Raw genomic sequence first — 18836 nt, 5'->3', positions numbered from 1 at the left:
GGCAGCCCCTAGTGCACTTTCTTCACGCGCGGCTGCGAGAAGAGGAAGATCGAGAGCGGTAGCGGCACGCATGGCCCTACGCAACGCTCTTCCCTTTTCCCTTGTTGTTTCAACTGTACAGCTTTTGTTTATCGTTTCTCATTCTACCCTCGTCCGAAGGCATCAGTTCACTCATCGCATTGCCCAACACTTTCGGCTATGTATGGTGTACAGGCGCGTGCTTGTCTCGCTCTGCGTGTGACCCCCTGCTACTGTACTCCTCACCTCCTCTGCCGTCTCTGTTGATTTCATTCAGCCCCGTCCTTTTGTCGTTTTGGAAGTGGTTGTGTCTGTTGTCTGTCTCTTACTTTCCTTCGGCGCTCGTGCCCCCCCCCTCTCCCTCCCGCATCGCCTTCTATACCTCTCCCACGGCCTCGCATTCTGTTGGCTTCTTTGTTCGGCTGAGGAGCCATCGCATCTTCCGCGTTGTGGGGTGGTGGTGGTGGCGGCTCCCCTCTTTCCGTTGCCACGGTGTCAGCGAAACGCGCGTCAAGCAAATACAAACCAAAGAAAAGCGAAATGGGTGTGTGGTGGTGGGGGGGGGCGGCGGAGGCGGAGGAGAATCCGACCTACGAGGATGGTGGATGGACGAACCAGCCGTGCCGGATGGCTGATCGTCTCCTCTTTCCTTTGCCCTCCTCTCTTCCTTGTCGTTGCGCCAGTGACTGGGCCAGCAGCGGAGCGGGCAGTGCTGCAAAAGGATGTGCTCGGTGTCTCTCTAGTCACCGACTTTTCCTCTCACAGAAGCATGCACCCACACCAACGCCCACGAAGGCCGCCACTTCTTCTTGCGGCTCTCCGCAAACGAAACGAGGAGGGAAGGTGAGCGAAACCAACGACTGTTTGACAGGGAGAAGACCCGCCGCCACACCGACCAGCCCGTGACGCAGTGCCGGCTCACCGGGTGTTCTCCTCGCTCTTTCTGTATCTGCAGTTCCGTATCACGCACGACTCACTGGCGCCTTCGCTCTCCTTCCTCTCCCTCCTTGTCATCGCTTCTTTCGTTTCCGCCTTTGCGAATTCACTCGCCGGCGCTACCGACGGCGCTTTCGAAGCGCACAACCAACAGCGGTCGCGCACGTGCTCGGGCGGGTGTGTGCCTGCGTGCGCTTGATCACGCCCTCTTTGCCCTGCTCAAATCTCCTTCCTAGGCCATTCTTCATGGCGTCTCATGGCGAGTCCGCAGTGCCGGCGCCTGGCCTGCAGCGGCGCGGCACCGTCAGCGGCGCTGGGGTAAGGACCATCACGACAGCGGTGGGGCGCCTGCTGACTGACTACGCGGTGCAGCTGCGCGAAGACCTTGGATCCACCGACGCCACCGGCGGCGTCTCCTTTAAGCCAGGCTGGGAGGCCGAGGATGGTGACTTGGTCAAGGTAGAGGGCGAAGGCAGCGACTCCGCCGCAGGCAGCGCCGTTGAGACACGCCATAAAACGAGCTCACGTCACGCAACCGATGCGGATGACGAGGCGGCGCCGCTGACAGAGGCTGACACGGCGGAGTGCCGCCAGCGCTTACAGCGACTGCAGCGCGTCAAGCATCTTCTTGCTCAGTTTTCGGGACGTGCAGAGCGTCGTCGCGTGCACGCGGAGGCTGTGAAGACGTCTTTCCTCAGATCAGGGAGCACAGCAGAGGCTGATGACGAGGCGGACGGCGCCTGCCGTGTGAGCTGTGAGACGGTGCGCCAGAATCCTGTACTCATGCTAGCACTGCGTCGCTTCGATCGCATCGCACAGGGCTTCCAAGGTACAACGGCGCCGGCGGCAGTGGCGAAGGCTCAGGGTGGTGGCCTGCGCGAGGCAGGCACGGCCGCTTCAGTATCGGAAACAAACAAGGTGAACTTCATCCAGCCGTTTCTGAATCCCGTGCCTCTCGCCGAAGGTGCCCTGAGCGCTTTTAGCCGCAATGTGAACATCGTGTTTCGTCGTCGCCCGACCGCCGGTGGCCCTCCCGCTACCGGCAAGCGGCCACGCGACGAGGCCGTCGACTCCGCTGCATCGTCCTGGGCGTCTACAGCGGTGGCACCAGATGCGCACAACTACTGGGACCTGCTGGCCACACAGCAGCGCAGGCGTCGCTTCTCCCTTTACACTGCCCGCGCCGCGCTGCTGCCACGCGTGAACGCCGTGTGCGCGCCACTGTATGTCTCCCTTGCTGTCCAGGAGCTCGCGCAGCTCAACTCGGAGGCGGAGCGCTTCATGTTGAAGCGGGCTTGGTGTGTGCACACCAAGGCGCACTTGCTGCGCGAGGTGCCGTGGGTGGCCCGCGATGTTGCCGCGTACCGAGTCGCCTTGCGCGAGGCGCTGCCGGGCTTCACCGAGTCGCAGCAAGACGCCTTCCTTATCGACGTTGTCTACGCCGAGTTTGTCTGCTCTGAGGGCGGCATCGTGCGCGTGTGTGTGCAGCATGCACTCTTCCTGGACCTCACCTATGACGTGCGGCGCCAACAGTGGACGCTCGTCGCGCTCCACTGGAATATCTTCACCACCAGCGCCGGCGCGTCGCTCTTGACATCGCAGTCAGCATTGGCAGTGCCTCATGCACAGACCCCGTCCGCCCCGCCGGCTGCGCCTGCCACAGCGGCTCTAGCCCCCTTGATAGCTCACAGCTGTGCTCACGGCACTGACGACTCTGCCTCGCCATTACCTGAAGCGCCCACGCCTGCGTCTTTTGTAAGAATTGTTCCTCAGGATCGCGAGGCACTGCACCGCTTTTTGCGGCTGGCCTTTGCACAGGAGGGACTGAGTGGCGGGCTGCATGCGGCTAACCGCTTGGTCTGCGCCGTTGTGATGGACGCCTTTGCCACCCAGCTTCAATCCCTCCAGCATTCATTTTTCACGGGCGGCGGGCTCGGTAGGCTCGTCGAGATGGAGGTGCGGCCGGGCACGCTAATCAGCTTTCACCTCTCCTTGCCAGAGCTCTTTGTGCCGTCAGCGCCTGTGGCGCATGTAAAGATGACTGTGGCAGGCGGCACCGTGATGCTGGAGTGTGTGCGGGGCACTGACCTCTCCACGAGACGGGTGACGCTGCCTCTCGGGACTTCGTCCCTGGTCGCCTCAGCCACGGTGGGCGTAAATACGGCAACTCGGAGGTCTTCGATGACCGTGGTGGATATGGAGGCCTTATTGTGGCAGTGCGTGTGTGCCTCTGCTTCCTCCTAAGCGGTTGCGGCACCTCCGTGCGTTATGCTGGATAGGAAGGTAGGCCTAGAGAGGGATAGCAGAATGGTGGGTTTCGCAATGTGCGTCGCTGGAGAAACCCAACGTGCGTGCGCGCACGCATGCGCAAAAAAAAAGTAATCGTAGTAATAGTCTGCTGCGGCACACGTACCAGTGCCGCCGTCCTTCTCCGGTGTGTTGCTAACTCTTTGTGGACGACCTCGGGGTGTACGTCTTGTGCAGTGAAGCAACGGCGCGTACTCATGAGCGACCCCTTGACAGGACGGTGCAGCGGAAGGTCGGAGGCCCCCACTTGCGCACAGGCGTTTGGGCCACTTTCAGCTGGGTCTTCCCTCCTCCACATGCAAAGCATGCACACCCTGCACTAGTCCTCTCTCCCTATGCTCACAAACGCCTCTTTGGCGTTGCTCTAAGGTCTCTGACCGACTTCCCCCCCCCCTTCACTACCACCCGTCGCCTTTCTCCCTCTCTGTGAGTATCGCTGACGTGTACAGTAGTGTCACCGAGCCAGCTGCACGCAGGGCATCCGCATACGACAGCTACGGCACCCTACTCGATCGTCGAGAAACGAGAAGACCACCGCGCGCCTCACTCATCATTCACCAACTCCTTGCCTCTCATCCTTCAAAAGAAAGCCGCCACCATCGTTCACGAGGAAGTTGAACCCCAGTCCACCGTTTCTTTCTCAGTGCATACCGCAAGCCCGTCAAGGCCCCCTCCCCCGCTAGACTGGTGGCAACGGGCTCCTGCGCGTTGCGTCGCTGTGCGCCCTTTCTTCTCTCATCGCGCCTCTCTGCGTGTGCCTCGTTTTCCGGCACCTCCCGAACTCGCCAATCTAGGGCTCCGTGGCACGAGTGTCAAGCGATTCAGCGTGCGGGTGCCCCCCTTTCACATCCCCCTTGAGAGCGCGTTAGCGGTGCAGCTTCCTACACAGCCCATGGCGTACACGATCAACTCTTCCAGACACTCGAACGGCGACGGCGACGGCGACGGCATAGCAGGGCAGACACAGCCTTCTGCCGCGAGTTCAGCGGGCGCCCCAATCGTCCGCTTCAGCCTCCTCTATCAGCTACGGCACAATGCATGCTCCATCACCGCGCGCAATTCCAGCTCGCTGCAGCGTGCCCAGTCGCGCCCATCCCTACCGCAGACAGGAGAGCAATGCGGCCACTGCTCGGCATACGCGAACGACTTCTCTCATGGGGAGACAGAGACAGCAGCCGGGCCGGGCTACATGACGCCGCCGCAGCGTCGCAGCCGTCCCTCCTCGACAGAGCTGTTTTCCGGGCCTTCTTCCTCGCCTGTAGCGCTGTCGCCTCCTCCCGCCACGTATGCCGACATTCCGTTGCTGTCGACTATGGACAAGCGAGAGCTGTCTAAGGTGGTCGTGCGCGATGCCGTCTTCGGGCGCTTGCTGGATTTGGTTCCGTCACGGCAGCACATCCAGACAGCCGTGTGGACGCTTTCGCGGCATGTGATTCAGATCGACGGCGCCGTCACGGTGTGCGCCATGCCGCGAGATGCCCGCAATACCTACCCGCTTGCTAGCTCTTCGCATTTTGCCGCTTCAAATATCGGAGGCGGTGTCTACGGGGATGTGGAGAGCCTGCGTGATGTAGTGCGCGAGCGCGTTGGGGAGCTTGTGATGGACGCGCGGCTCTTTGCGTGCTTGCTGCAGCCGTATCTGGGGGAAATCGGTTGCCAAGGCGATGTGATTCAGACCTCCGTCGAGGTTGTGAGGTAGGGAGCACAGAGGCGCATCCCCCCTCGTTCTGCTCGGACCACTGCGCGTGTCGTTACCCCTTTTCCCATAGACTACTTTGCACTCCCCCTCCTCATCACCCCCCTTTAGAAGATGGTCTTCTTGTGCGATTTGTTCGATCGGTGAGTAGCAGAGTTTTGTTCGTGCGAGCGCGTGTGTGCGGGTGTGTGGTCGCGCTGCTTTGTGCAGCAATGGGCGAAGAAGAAACAGGAGGGCGCAGCAGAGCTGCAAGTGTCTGTTACAGCGGAAGCCTTGCTGCCGCACTGCCATACCTCCTCCTCTTCAGCCTCGAGCCCATCATCAAGAGCTGTGAATGGTGGCTGCTCGACCACTTAATGACGCCACGACTGCAACATGATATAAACGGGCACGACAAGGAAGCGAGCGAGCATGCGAGCAACTTGAAAAAGGTCAGCGTGGCAAGCCAGGCGAACCAACGAGGCAATGGCGTTGGATTACCGGCGAAACCTCCACCCTCTTTCGCCCCGCGCACAATCGCCACGCTGTTTTGCTGTTGCTGTTGTGCCGCCTTCGCTTTGCGTTTCTCCATCGTACTTCTTACCCACCTGTGCCGTCCGCAGTGGTGCTGGCGCTACGCCCTGTCTTCTTTCTATCTGAATACCTTCCACCGCAACACCTGCGCACCCACCATTTTCCACGTCTCTTTTATTTGCATCTGCGACTTGCCCCGTATTCTTTTTGCTCGCCCTCATTTCTCTGTGCCGCACACAATCACGTCGTGTCTCCGTGACACGGTTGCACACCCGGGATGCCCGCTGCTGCGCACAGCACTGGACGATCTCTACTATTCACTCCACCCGCGCGCATAAAGTGAAAAGGGGGTGGGAAGCCAAGCCAACTAAGCCTTGCACTTCAGTGCCCTGCTTCACGTACCTGGTGTCTCTTGCATAACCCCCGCCCCCCCCCCCCCCCCCGACACACACACATATATATATATTGGCTGAGACGCGAACTCATGGCGGGCGCACCACCTGTGTCGTTTGTGCACACGGCGACGCGCACGCTGCTGCACGACATCCGTACGTTCACGCACTGGGATCCGGCGGCGAACAAGTTGCAATGTGCGATACGGGATGCCGCCTACCTGGTAATTGATCTGCCGCGCTTCTTCATGTACTCGCACAGCAACTACGGCGCCATGCGGCGCTACATCCGTCAGTCTCGCATTAACAAAGGCAAAGTCAACCCCGAAGACTTCAAGGACGTGGACACGAACGTGCTGCGGGAGAGCCTCATCAAGTACGCGCAGGCAAAAGGCCCACTGCAGAAGATTGACTTTCGCTGGTTCTACTGGATGTACGCCATCATGATCATCTACGTGGGGTGGCAGGGGATGTATCTGCAGTCGCTGCTCGACGCACGCGTGGATCGGATGGGCGCCTCACTGGAGCAGCGCCGCGATATGTACGACGACGACTACCTCGAGGAGGTGCGCCCGCGTTAGTGCCGTGGTGGACGCGACCCATAGCGTGAGCACCGATCAACACCGCTGAGAGGGGAGAGGGAGCGGCATCCTTGCTGCATCTCGCCAACGGTTCTTCTCAGTCGAGGTGCCGCTGCTGCGCTGTGAGGCTCACGCCCGTGTTTCGGGGCGTGCCTGCTAAGTTGTTGCATTGCTTTCGTGAGACGTATCGTGTTTGTGCTGCGAAGGCAAAGCGGCCCGCTTACGCTGGCCGGCTATGCCGCTGTCTTCTGCGTCTCTTTTTCGTGTTTTGGCTCGCCTGTCTCTGCCCCACTCACGCACTGACTCACCCGCTCTCTCTCTCTCATGCACGCACGTGTGGGCTTGGGGGCTGCCCAGCTGCTTTTCCTTGTCCCACGGCACGAGGGCTGGGCTGCGGTGAGAAACTCTGGACTTACGCAAAATCCGCCGCGGGGCATAGACCGGGGGCCGCGGCCGACAGACACAAGTGTATGGCTCGTGTGCCGAATCGCGCATCCGTTTTATGAGGGCAGCAGCGACAAGGTAAAGAAATGGCCGAAACTGCCACCACCACCACCACGGCAGTTCTGAGCGAGCTACGCGGAGCCAAGTGCACGGCGCGTTCGCTGGGTTGGGAGGGAGGAGAATAATGATGACCGAGGAGGCGCGGAGAGCGGGGGCCGGCGCGAGGCGCACTCTTTTTCCAACGACCACTGTCACACATCGGGGCTGCAACACTGCTCTGCAAAAGGATCAAGAAAGGTGGCAGCCGAGAAAGCGTATACCTCCGGTGTGGGCGGTCATTGCTGCCACAATCCCATGTGGTTGTGTGTGCGACCTGCTGCGGGCCATGCGTGTCAAGGCCGCCGCCGTGAAACTTGAACGCCACGGCACACCCGTGCGGTGGACATACTCGGTGCAGCACACCGATACCACCCTCATCCTCCGCTGCGGATGCGACTGCTGCACCACCTCCCCTGCTTCCGCCCTCCTACACCTTTTCGTTCTCGTCTGCTGACTGATTCACCTCACCTGTGCGCGAAATCAACGAGCAACTATCCACAAATCAAACACGGAAAAGGACCGCCACCTGCCCACGTGGTGTTGACACGCGCATAGCAACATAACTAGGGTATGAGAAAGTGCGTGAAGGACACTGCAAGACGGGTTGCACATGCGAGGCCACCTCCTTCCCGACTTGTTTTGCTCCTTCACTGGCTGTATCTCTCTCCCCGTTATTATACATTTCCTTATCTCAGCTCTTGCTGTGGTCACCGTGTAAAGCATAATGGAAGAAAAGAAGGACAAGTACGAGCAGCTGCTCGCCAAGGTGGACTGGCACGCTCCACACCCGCCGAAGGGCTATCAATACGGTGCCGGTCGTGGGGCGAAGGGCTTTATCACAACAGCCGAGCTCACCACCGGCGTTAACACAACGGCAAAGATGACGCGAGACGAGAACGATTTCTTTGCCGCTATGGAGCGACTGGAGGAGCGCACACGAAAACCCAAGCGCGAGGACGATGGAGCAGCAGCAAATCAGGTTGCCGGGCGCCACAGCAGCGGGGCGTCGAGCAACCATGCAGACCGCAGCGCTCCCGCGAAGGTGAAGCTCTCGCTGGAGGACCTTGCCACGCTGGAGGCCGTACCCTTGCCCACTGCGGCAAAGCCAATCACCGCTGCAGGCTCGCCGAGCGCCTGCTCAGTGCCCGCCCCATCTGGGCCCTTGACAACGGCGAACTCGTCACTGCCTGCGCCTGCCTCAGGCCCCTCAGCCCCGCTAGTGGTTCGCAGCGCTCGGACGGAGGAGGGCGAGGCTGCCGAGGAGCATGTCTTTGCTGAGGAGCGTGTTTTGACAGCCTACGACGTCCTGAAGGGCAAGGCATCTGCTGTACAGACCGGCCTGCACAACGTACTCGCGATGGGGTCGACCGAGGAGCAGACGACCTGGATCACCCACGCGCGCGCCTACCGCGAGATGGGAATGACGCGTCGCGCGTATCAGACGCTCGTGGATGGGTGCGCTGTGACTGGCAGGAAGGGCAAGCGCATTTGGGAGGAGCGGCTGCGCTACCTCGCTAAGGACAACTACGCCGGACGTCGTCGCCTGCTTGAGGAGGCCACGTCAGCGTGCCCGACGGAGGAGGAGCTCTGGACACAGCTGCTTGACTGCATACCCTCGCTCGAGAGGGTGCCGTGCCTTCAGCGAGCGGTGCTGGCGTGCCCGTCGAGCGAGCACCTGTGGCTGCGCCTGGTCCAGTACGTGCCCTCCTTGCAGGACCAGCGCGCGTTGCTACAGAAGGCGCTGCAGCACACGCCCACACTGCCGCTGCTGTGGGCACGCCTGGCGCGGCTGGAGACATATCAGACAGGCAAAGAAATGTTCCAGGCGGCGGCGGCGCGTTATCCCTCCCTGGCGCTCGTCATTGAGGCCGCCAAGTACGTGGAGTGGCACGAGCTCGCGCACTACTGGGCCTGCCGATTTGCGCCCACGATCACGGCCTCACAGCTCGCGGAGAATCGTGAAAGTCAAGTGTTGGAAGCCGAGAAAGACGGTGCGGGCAGCGCGGCGTCCATGGCGGCGATGTACGCAGCCGTGCAAAGGGCAGACACGGAGGTGCGTGACCTGGTGCGCACCGCCCAGCGTAACTACCTCGACCTGAGCGAGGCGGGGTCGCGGCACGCCTGGCTCTCACTCGCGCTCTCGCTGCTTCACAAGGACGACGCGAAGGGCCACCGTGGGATCGAGGCGTCGAATAGAAACGGAGAGGCGACGGAGACCTCTCGCGCGGCGACCGCAGCGCCAAGCGTGTACGTGTGCACGGCTGCGCACATGTTTCTCTGTATCGTGGATCCTAATGACAAGAAGGGCGCAGCGCATACCATTCCTGCAACGTGGCTCGAGGACCTTGTGGCGCTTCTCCCTGCCGACGCTGCGAGTCGTCACAGTGTGCAGTGCGTGCTCTGGTACTCGTGGCTGCAGCTGCAGCGGCAGCAGCTTGAGTCGATGAACACCAGCAATGAGTCCTCAGAGGCGCTGACGGTCGTGGGCAGCAGCGCCACGGCGGCGATCGCCAGATCTACTGCTACCGTGACGCCTCGCGACATTCTGCCTGTGCTTTCATCCGCAGTACTGTCGGCTTCTACCGCTGTTTTGCACGACGACCTGCCTGTACTGTGGTGCTGCGGCAGGGAGAGCTCAGCGAGAACGGAAGACGGTGCTGCGGTGCCATCAACAGCGCGTCAACCGGCAGTAGCACATGCAGCTCTCGGTGCCCGCAGCGAGGAGCAGAGGGTGGCGGAGGAGGATGAGGAGGAGGAGCTTGGGAAGCCGTGTGTGGCGCCAGCGGCCGCTTCGACGACGCCTGCGCCTGTGAAAGCGAAGGCGGCAGACCTTGAATCTGAGCTTCCGCTTCCTCCTCCGTTGATAGTAGCGCTGGCCTCTCTGCTTGGCAGCGCCACGCATGTGGCCGCCGCAGCGGCAGGCTTACTCGCTGGCGCTTCGCTCGGTTCCCAGGGGTTGAGCGCACAGCTCAATGCGGCGCCCAGCGTCCCGGCCAACGCGCGCGCAAGGTCGCAGCTCAGCCTGGCATTGGAGCTTCTTCTTGTGGAGGTGCCACTGGCTGTGTCCGACGCCCTGTACCGCCGCGGCTGCTTTGCGGCAGCCCTCTCTTTCATTGATCGGCTTTTGCACACCATCAACTCTAGCGCAACAGAGCAGACCGCTGGCGCCCTGCGCCTGTACGTGGCACGCTCGAAAATGCTGGCCGCCGTCGGTGACACAACGGCGGCGGATGCCTGCTTGGTCAGCGCGATTGCTGCAGCGAAGGGTGCCGCGGCAACTGTGCAGCAGCAGCAGCGTGAGGAGGAGGTGTGGGTAAAGCTTGCCGTGTTGCGCCGCAGTCAAGGACAGCCAATTGATGCGCTGCTGGTGGACGCGCTGCAACGATTCCCGCGCTCGTCACGACTGTGGCTCATGCGGCTCGAGGAGAAGCGGCGCGCAATCCAGCAGCGACAGGACGTTCTGGCGCCGACCTCGACTGGGGTGCCCGTGATTGACCTGCTGCGGCAAGACGAGTCTCTTGCCAGTGACGTTCGGGATCTTCGCGTGCTGTGCAAGAAGGCGCTCGCTCCCGATCACTGCCGGGCCGTGGCGGCAGTGTGGGTCTTTGTGGCTGCCCGTGTGGAGGCGGAGCTGTTGCAAAACGTAGCGGCGGCGCGGGCGTTGCTGACCGATGCGCTGGCGGCGTGTGCGGCGGATCTGCAGAGTACGCGATCGCACGTCTTGGCGCAGGGTGTGTCGGCCCAGGAACTCGAGAGACAAGCCAGCGCCGTTGCCCGCATCGGTGCAACGCAGGCCATGCTTGATGTGCAGTACGGCACGCCAGGGCAGGCGCTGGAAATGGTGCAGGAGGTGCTGCAGAAGCTGCCCAAGACGCGCGAGGGGACCTTTGCCATGGCGCAGGACGATGCCGTTGGTGAGTTGCTGGGACTCTTTATTTCACTGGAGCCGCCCGCGTCCCGTGGCCGAGCCGCCGCGCAGGTGATGCGTCAGTGGAAGTCACGTGAGCCACTCGCCTTGTGCGCGGTGGCGCAGCTGTACTACGCCGCTGGACAGTACGCTCGAGCGCTGGATCAAGCGAAGAAGGCGGTGCAGCTGAGCAAGGGCCGCTGCGGCGATGCGGTGGGACTGCTGTGGCGGATGGCAGAGTCGCCCGCGATGCAGCCCCTCGTGCGCGAGGTAGTGGCGGGAAAGACAGGAGAGGATTCTGAACGGAGCGGTGAGGGCGAAAAACGTGTCGATGCGCTTTCTGATGCCGCCCCGGTCGCTCAGCTCACTGCGGAGGCTATTCAGCAGTGGGTGTTTTCCTTCATGAACACCAGCGCTGACGCTGGTGTAGGCAGCAGCTCTATCAGCGGTGCGCGCTGCGCGCTGGCGACCGAAGATGACGCTCCAGCGGTGTCGACTGGGATCCCGGCTACGCCCCTCATCGTGGTTCCCAACAGCGGTCCTCTCTGGATCACGGTCGCCAAGGCAGAAGACCCTAGCAACGTGACGCTCCTCGGATATCGTCGGCCAGTGGCCGAGATGCTTCGCGACGTTGCCAATCGCATCATTCTCAAGGGCCCAGAGTCGGCGAGCGCCGCGACACACGCGTAGTACGCCGCGTTGCGCCCAGGAGCCTACACATACTCGCTCCACCTGAGCGTGTGAGGCTTGATGGCCTCCCCGTGAGGAGCACATTATATCTCGACCAAGGCATGAACAGATGCGCACAGGCAGATACACCGAGTCACGTGGGTGGAGCACTGAACAGGGGGCCACTAAGAGCTCGCACTGTGGCGGAGCGTATCGGCACAAGGGGGCTTTTAGCGGGTCCGAGTGAATGCGTGTGTACCCCCCTCCCCTCACCTCTACCCACTACTTCCCACGAACTCACGCGAGCAGGCATCGGATCTCGCGCCACTTGCACTGCCTTGGGTAACACTTTCGAGGGGAGGGGGTGCGTGTTGAGAGAGGCAGGGGTGCAACGCCGCCTACATCATCTCGCTCATGCGCCCCCACCCCCCACCCCTCTTTCAGTCAATCTCTCTCTCGCGCCCACCTTCGCTTCTCCATCTCTATCTGTGTGTGTGTGCCCTCCGCCCTCCCCCCTTTCATTTCCTTTTGCTCTCGGTGATCGGGCTCGACAACAACTTGTGACTACTGCACGCACTTGTCGAACTAACCTGCTCACTTCACGGGGCTCTGCACGCTCTCCCTTACCCCGCAGCCTGCACGCACGTAGTCCTTGACCCCCCAAGGATAGCCACACAACACAGAGCATTTCTCTTCCTCACATCAGTCATGTCATCCGGTAGGAACTCTCCGGACTCCGACTCGGTCGACGAGTGGGCGGCCCCGCCACAGGCGTTCTCGGAAGGCGACGCGCCTTCTGGTGCTGCAGCGCCGGCTGCGGCCGCTGGCGGTGGTCGCAGCATGGAAGCGATGGACGCCGTAGAGCGCGACTTGGCCGGTGCGTCTGTCACTGTGCTGTTTCAACTTCCCAATGGCGAGATGCATCGGGCAATGTTTTTCATGGGCCAGAGCGTAGAGAACATGAAGGCGCTGCTAGAGAAGGAAAAGGACCTGCCATACGAGAAGACGACCCTTTACCTCGGGGACCGCATGCTGTTTGACCCCCTCTCCTTGAGCGACCTCCCCTTCGACCCCAAGATTGAAAACCTCGTCAAGGTCGAGATGACCACCTAAGCGTGGCAGTGCGCGGACGCTTCTTCTCTTTTCTTTCCACCAGACCCACTGAATGGGATCACCACCCGCCTTTCCCTCTGTCGGCTGCGTGGCAAAACTTGACGGAGGGCGACGCTCATGCATTTCGCGCGCCCAGAACTTAGCTGCATGTCGTGATTTGGTGGAGGCAGATATCGTGAGAGCACAGCGAGGCAGGCGCCTCACGTGATGTGAGATCACATCAATGGGGGAGCGAGGGGGGGGGAACGGTACCATAGACACCATACTCGCTCAAAGGGGTGCCTCTCCCGTTGGCTGCTTGCCTTTTCCAGCTTCGGCGGCGCACAAGAAAATCCACACGCGCGCGACGTTGCCGCGCTGCCCACGTCTGTGAGTTGAGGGGGAGGTGGAGGAGGCATGGGAAGCCACAGCACGACTTGCGCTTCTTTTTGCTTCACTGATGCATCTTTGCCTTTGCGTTTGCGGCTGCGTTTCTACGGCGTGGCACAGCGCAGACGGGGCCGTCGCCCTGGTGCTCAACTGCTTCTTCTAGAATTGGGGCACCGCCACCACGGCACCGATTGACCACTGCGCGATTCGGTCCGCTGCCCACTTTGATGAGGGGTATGGCCCGGGCGCCGCCAGTGCTGACTGGGGCCCCATCACGTTCCTTCCAGGAAGCGATGTGGCAACGGTGCCGCACCGCGGTCGCCACATCAGTCCGAAAAGACCGTGCCTGCACCACAGCGATGCAGAAGCGAAGACGCGCGAGCTTCAGAGTGCGGAACTGACCCCCAAGACCACCACGACAACCCGAAATCGGACCAGAGGGAGGAAAGGCGGATCGTCCACGCAGCCCCACCCCATCCCACCACACATGCACACACACATATACATATATATATATATATTGCGCCACTCACAGGGACGAGGCTACATTTACAAATCGACTCATCGCGAAGACCACCGGGAGCTCCCTTCCATCCGGTAAAGCTACTTGTCGACCGCCCGGGGCGCGAAAACTGGCGCAGCTCCAAGCATCTCTCGACAAAATACCCTGTGAGCCTCCCAAGCATCGCCCTCTCTCGGGTATGCTCATCGAAGCGCTCGAAGGAGCCGGCCTTGAGGGATGGAGAGAATCCTGCGACGCCCTCACCCCTCCCGCGACCCTCGACAATGGGCACGCATCTTGACCATTCATGGGTCTCTCCCCTCCCCGCCCACTGCGCACAACAGCAAGGAGACAAGGTGGCCGCTACCTCGGTGCGAGAACGCAAGTCAATATAGTGGTCACGATGCACCGACAGAAGTCAGCGCGACGTTCGGCAGCCCGCCTTCACGTCCCACCGCGAGAACCAACTCGACGCCCTTCAAACCATTCGCCATGGGTAAGCTCGAATATGGCGCTCCGCGAACTCCGCTGCAGCTCCGCCCTGGGCGTCAACGAAGTTCACCCTGAGAGCGTCAAGGGCCCTCCCGGTGCACTGCAAGAGAGCGCGGCTGAAGGTTTGAAACCTGAGCGTCGTCACAAGCCGCGCCCTTGCTACGTGGAAAGGAGGGGCGGTTCGTGCCCCTCTTGAAGCCGCACAAAACAGATGGTGGTCCCGCGCCTTACCATCCTGTAAAACCGACTAGCAACCACCCCCCAAAGCCCCCTCCAGCGAGTCGCCTCGCGACGACTGAGCGACCATTCTGCGAGACAGACTCCAGCCGCACCCCGCTCCGCTGTAGACCCTCCCCCCCCCCCCAAGTGTGCAGCGCAACCGGACGCCGGCACGGCACCGCGCCATCTGTGCTGGTCACACCACACTCCTCACATCCTCCGCGGGCAAGGATGTGATGCAGGCCACACTACGATTCGCCCTCTGCAAGGTGGCGCGCTGGACGCTCGAGCACGCCAGGCAGAGGGGTGAGCATCTCCCCAAAAAAAGGCGCACACGCGCCGGTGCGCGGCACCGCGACCAGCAACAGCTCTCCGCTGCACGCATTCACCTCGTCACGCACGTCTCACTCGCGCTGCATGGGCTTCTCTCTTGTAGCGTCTTTGACGCCGCCGACAAGTCCCCCTTCGGAAGGACAAGCTGTGAATTCTCTGCGCGCAGCCGCACGTGCCTGTCCGAGAGCCCCTTCCGCTTGGCACACCCACTCCTGTCAGAGGCGTGCGGGCTCAGGAGAGGGCGGAGTGCTCCCTGCTACCACAGATGTGTAGCAGCGTTCCATCTGTCGCGGTGCATGTGGGCACGCCATCCAGACCCCCTTCCCCCTTCCTATGAAATAGACCGAAATGGACGATGAAGACACCGAGCCCTCTTCCACAGACAGCAGCGTCGCCTTGAGGCGGGGCCACGATGCAGAAATGCGAGTGCTGTGCGCACGGACTGTCAAGCATAGCTGGCATGGCGTGCCACGTTCAAGCAGCGCATCGAGAGGTCAGCAGCGCAAGAGCGATGGGCGGAAAAGGCGGGAAGGGATCCGTACGAGTCAAGCCCAAGGCGCGTGTGTGCAAAGAGCATGCGGTACCCCCTCCATCTGAGCGGGTGGGCTGCTGAGGCATGGGTGCGGGGAGGCACGACGAGGGCACCTCGAGTTGCACCCACCGGGTCTTCCAGACCCTCCATGCGGAGGGTGTTCACCCTATATTATGGGACGCGGCGGCTTGAAGCGAGCCGGGGAGAAGCGCGGCACACAGCCAGACGGCGCAGGGCCTTCGAGGGCCCTGGCCCGAAGCTCGCCAACTCCCTCCTTGAGCTCGCGCTGCATGCACGTGGACCACCCTCTGTTGCCCGCACGCTAGATGCCAGGGCTTTTGTCCTCGAGCAGAAGCCTGTGCGCAGCCCGCGTGGATTAGGGCATGCGGCCCACCCAAGCCCCCCTCGGGCGCCGCTCACGCAGCGCGCATGCGACGTACGGACAAGGACGGACAAGACGAGTCCCGTCGACGCACAACCCTGATTCTACAGCAAGACGGCTCACCCTAGGCGATCAGGATTTAGCCGCGGTGCAGCAGAAGGTGGTGGTGTGTGCGCATGCGTGTATATTTTGTTGACTCGTACATGGCAAAATGACACTTCGAAAAGGGAAAATTCCGTGGTTCATGTGCGCGTTGCCGCCATAGCCTTATTCCTATGACGGTAGTGGACACCGTTTGTTGCGTTGTAGCGCGTGCTACACCTTCTCTTCCTCCGAGTTTATTTGCGCCGGTCCTCTGCGTACACCGCCCCGCTAACGGCTCCATCGCTCGTGACTTGTGGCACGGGCGCACTGGCTTCTTTCACCAATCGTTACTCCCCTTGAGTGTAGTGCAAGCGATTTTATCATCTGTTTCGCTTGCGAGTCTGCTCACGTGTGCGTGATGCACCTTGTCAAGGCAACGCCACGCAGCAGAAACGGGAGGTGCAGAGAGAGAGGGCGAGAGCGTAATTAGTAACGGAGCGAAACAGGCAGGTTTCTGTGTGCACGTGTGGAGCTTTTCATGCCTGCAGGCGGCGGCGGTACAGGAAACAGTTGCACCTATGAAGAGAGAGTGGGCAGCGCGTGCGGCACTTGCAGGCGCTACCCGCCCTTCGCTATTTTTGCTTTGAATTATTTGTGTCGGCTGGGCAGGGAGACGTCCGACAACTCTTCAGCCGCAAACCGTCGAGAATAAACGAAAGACAATGAAAGCGATTCACGCGCGTCTGTGTGTCGCGCGCCGCTTACGCATATGCGCGCAAGAGAAGAACAGCAAACGAATAACCCTTAACAGACAAAACGATGAAGAGGAGCGCTGCTCCGCCCCCTCCCCCTCCCCCTACCCCCCACTCCTTCCCGCTCCTTTCCGAGTCGAGCTGGGAGCGAAAACGTCAACGAGAGCATCTGAGCTAGGGTCAGAAACGAACAGAAAATGCGCAACTGGAAGGCACAAACACACACACACACACACATACACGCATATATATATATATATATGCATGCATGCCCCCGTAATTGTCCTTTCCACATGCATATCAGAGGCACATGCAGCTGCAGCTTATCGACGGCTAGGAAGCGAAGCGAGGCGGAGCGAGACAAGGAGGAAGAAACGCAACTGAGAGCGTTTCGATCAGTTGCACAGCACCATGCGCTACCCTCTTGACCTCCGCATTCTGCGCTGTACTCCAAAGCGACTTCCTCTTGCGTGGTAGGGGATGAGATGCTGGTGCGCTGCCAGCCGCTCACTGAGGGGCAGGAAGGGAGAGTGATGAAAAAGAGTGCGGCGCCGCGCTGCCGCGTGCACTCTCACCGCGCCTTGTTTTCTCCTTTTCTTATCGTGCATCATCTGCGCCGCTCTGCTCTTGTGGCGATTTCTCTGTTCGCCACCTCATCCGACTTCCTCTGTGCTGCCTCGTGAGCGTCACTGCAGAGGGGTAAGCTTCTTACGCGTCTCTCTCGCTCTCCTTTTCTCAGCTGTTCGGTGAGCCCAACTGCATGCTTGTCAGTCTGCTGCGTGTGCATGTACGTGTATTCGTCTCCGTGTGTGATGCACATTTCGACCCCTCACTTATCGGCTGCTCTCCTCCCCCTCCGTCGTCTCTCCGGTTCGCTCTCTTTTTCTGTATCCCTCACCGTTGCGATCATGCAATGGGGAGCACAAGCACCCCGAGAGGCGTCTGGGCATCTGCGTGGCGAGTAAGACGGTTGGTGAGGCAACACCCGCTTTGGATGTGTAGACGTGAGCGCTCGAGCGACTACCCACCGTGAGAGGGCGTAGTCGAACAGACATGTGGCGCATTAAGGCTGCTGGCCTGGTGTCGGGGTTTGTCATCACTTGCGCCGGCTATTACAAGGTGTTTGCGCTCGAAATGCTCAGCGCGCGTGCGGCGCAGGAGAAGCGCTACGAGGATATCGAGCAGCGGCTGCTAGCGGCAGCACGTGATGCTATGAAAGCCGCTCCGGCGGAGCACTATGTCGTGGCGCAAGCCACGGGACCACCATCCTGAGAGTGAGCTGTTCACATGGTTTGAACGAACACCATCGCTGCAGCGCAATCGCTCACACGCACTTGCACGTACACCCACCCACCCACACACGTTGCGGTTTTCATTGCCAGTCGAGAGCAGGAGGCTCTACCTGCCGTTTTCATCTCGGTAGCTAAGCAGCATTACCGCCGACGACTCCACAAGGGTAAGAATTATCCCTATCACACCTGCGCGAGGGTGTCTCCGCGGTGCGCGTGAGTGTGTACGGGTGCTGGGAGGGCATGCTTGCCAGAGGACGGCGAAGACCATGGCGCGATGCAGGGTTGAACTTCTATGCGGCCCGCCGCCGCCCCCCCTTTCTTACCCCCTTGCAGCGGACGGTGCGGAGGTGCTCCACTGGTGTGGATCTGTTCTTAATGTTTGTGCTTCCCCCGCCGGCTTGCCTGGCCTTGACACACAGACACAAACACATGCGTAACACCGCAACCGACTACTAGGTCTATACTGCCAGTGATTTTTCTTCGCTCACCGACGATCTCCTACGCGATTCGTCGCCTTGCGCCTTCCTCCTTGCCCATCCAAAATGGTCAATGGAAAGCTGTCGCCACAGAGGAGGGGGAGAGGAGGCTACTGCGGCTACTGCGGAGGGCTGGAAAGCAGCAATCTCGCAGACGAGAGGAAATAACGGCGACATCACGGTCACACCAAGCTGATTCCCGTTGCCGGCTGATATGGTGCACTCTTCCTCTCTCTCTCGTGACAGTCGGCGCGGACCCTAGTCTGTGCCTTGTGTGCCCCTCGCCAAATTGTTTTCGTAGCGGTTTCCTGCTCACCTCGTCTCTCTTCTGTCTTCTGACTCCCCCCCCCACACACACACACATCACCACCGCCACCACTGCTGCTCCTGTGACATGCCCCTCCGAGCCCTTCATCGTTCACTCAACACAAACATTCAGAGGCACATCCGCGCATTCGTATAGAGAAACTAGAAGAGAAGGTAGAGTCAGGACGCGGGGAGGGGGAGCACTCGCATCAATCCTTTGCTTGCTCGCTTCGTTCTTTTAGAGTACTTGTGCGTGTCCATGTCTGCACCTGCGCACGCGTGTCGGTGTATCGTTGTTTCTTCCCCTCCCTCTGTCTCAGGGCATGCCCTCGCCGGTGTACAGCTGCGCATACATCCGTTTACCGTTTTTTTTTGCTCGTGGACAAGCCAACGCGCTTTCTGCATGTAGACCGACCGACCGA

At 60.8% G+C, this 18836-nt stretch overlaps 4 protein-coding genes across 4 annotated transcripts; all 4 read left to right on the top strand.

Annotated features, from left to right (window-relative positions):
- Positions 1–1200: 1200 nt before the first annotated feature.
- Positions 1201–3198, top strand: LINJ_32_2650 (conserved hypothetical protein; the record flags this gene model as incomplete). Its single annotated transcript, XM_001467904.1, has 1 exon — positions 1201–3198. One exon carries the CDS (start codon positions 1201–1203, stop codon positions 3196–3198), a length of 1998 nt encoding a protein of 665 aa, XP_001467941.1.
- Positions 3199–5954: 2756 nt separating this feature from the next.
- On the top strand, positions 5955–6443 carry LINJ_32_2640 (conserved hypothetical protein; the record flags this gene model as incomplete). Its single annotated transcript, XM_001467903.1, has 1 exon — positions 5955–6443. One exon carries the CDS (start codon positions 5955–5957, stop codon positions 6441–6443), a length of 489 nt encoding a protein of 162 aa, XP_001467940.1.
- A 1267-nt stretch (positions 6444–7710) lies between these two features.
- LINJ_32_2630 (conserved hypothetical protein) lies at positions 7711–11583 on the top strand (the record flags this gene model as incomplete). Its single annotated transcript, XM_001467902.1, has 1 exon — positions 7711–11583. One exon carries the CDS (start codon positions 7711–7713, stop codon positions 11581–11583), a length of 3873 nt encoding a protein of 1290 aa, XP_001467939.1.
- A 687-nt stretch (positions 11584–12270) lies between these two features.
- Positions 12271–12675, top strand: LINJ_32_2620 (conserved hypothetical protein; the record flags this gene model as incomplete). Its single annotated transcript, XM_001467901.1, has 1 exon — positions 12271–12675. One exon carries the CDS (start codon positions 12271–12273, stop codon positions 12673–12675), a length of 405 nt encoding a protein of 134 aa, XP_001467938.1.
- Positions 12676–18836: the final 6161 nt, after the last annotated feature.

This window comes from Leishmania infantum, chromosome 32 (assembly GCF_000002875.2).
Source record: "Leishmania infantum JPCM5 genome chromosome 32".
Lineage (NCBI taxonomy): Eukaryota > Euglenozoa > Kinetoplastea > Trypanosomatida > Trypanosomatidae > Leishmania > Leishmania infantum.
Note: the sequence above shows the minus strand (reverse complement) of the source record. Positions and strands in the feature narration are given on the sequence as shown.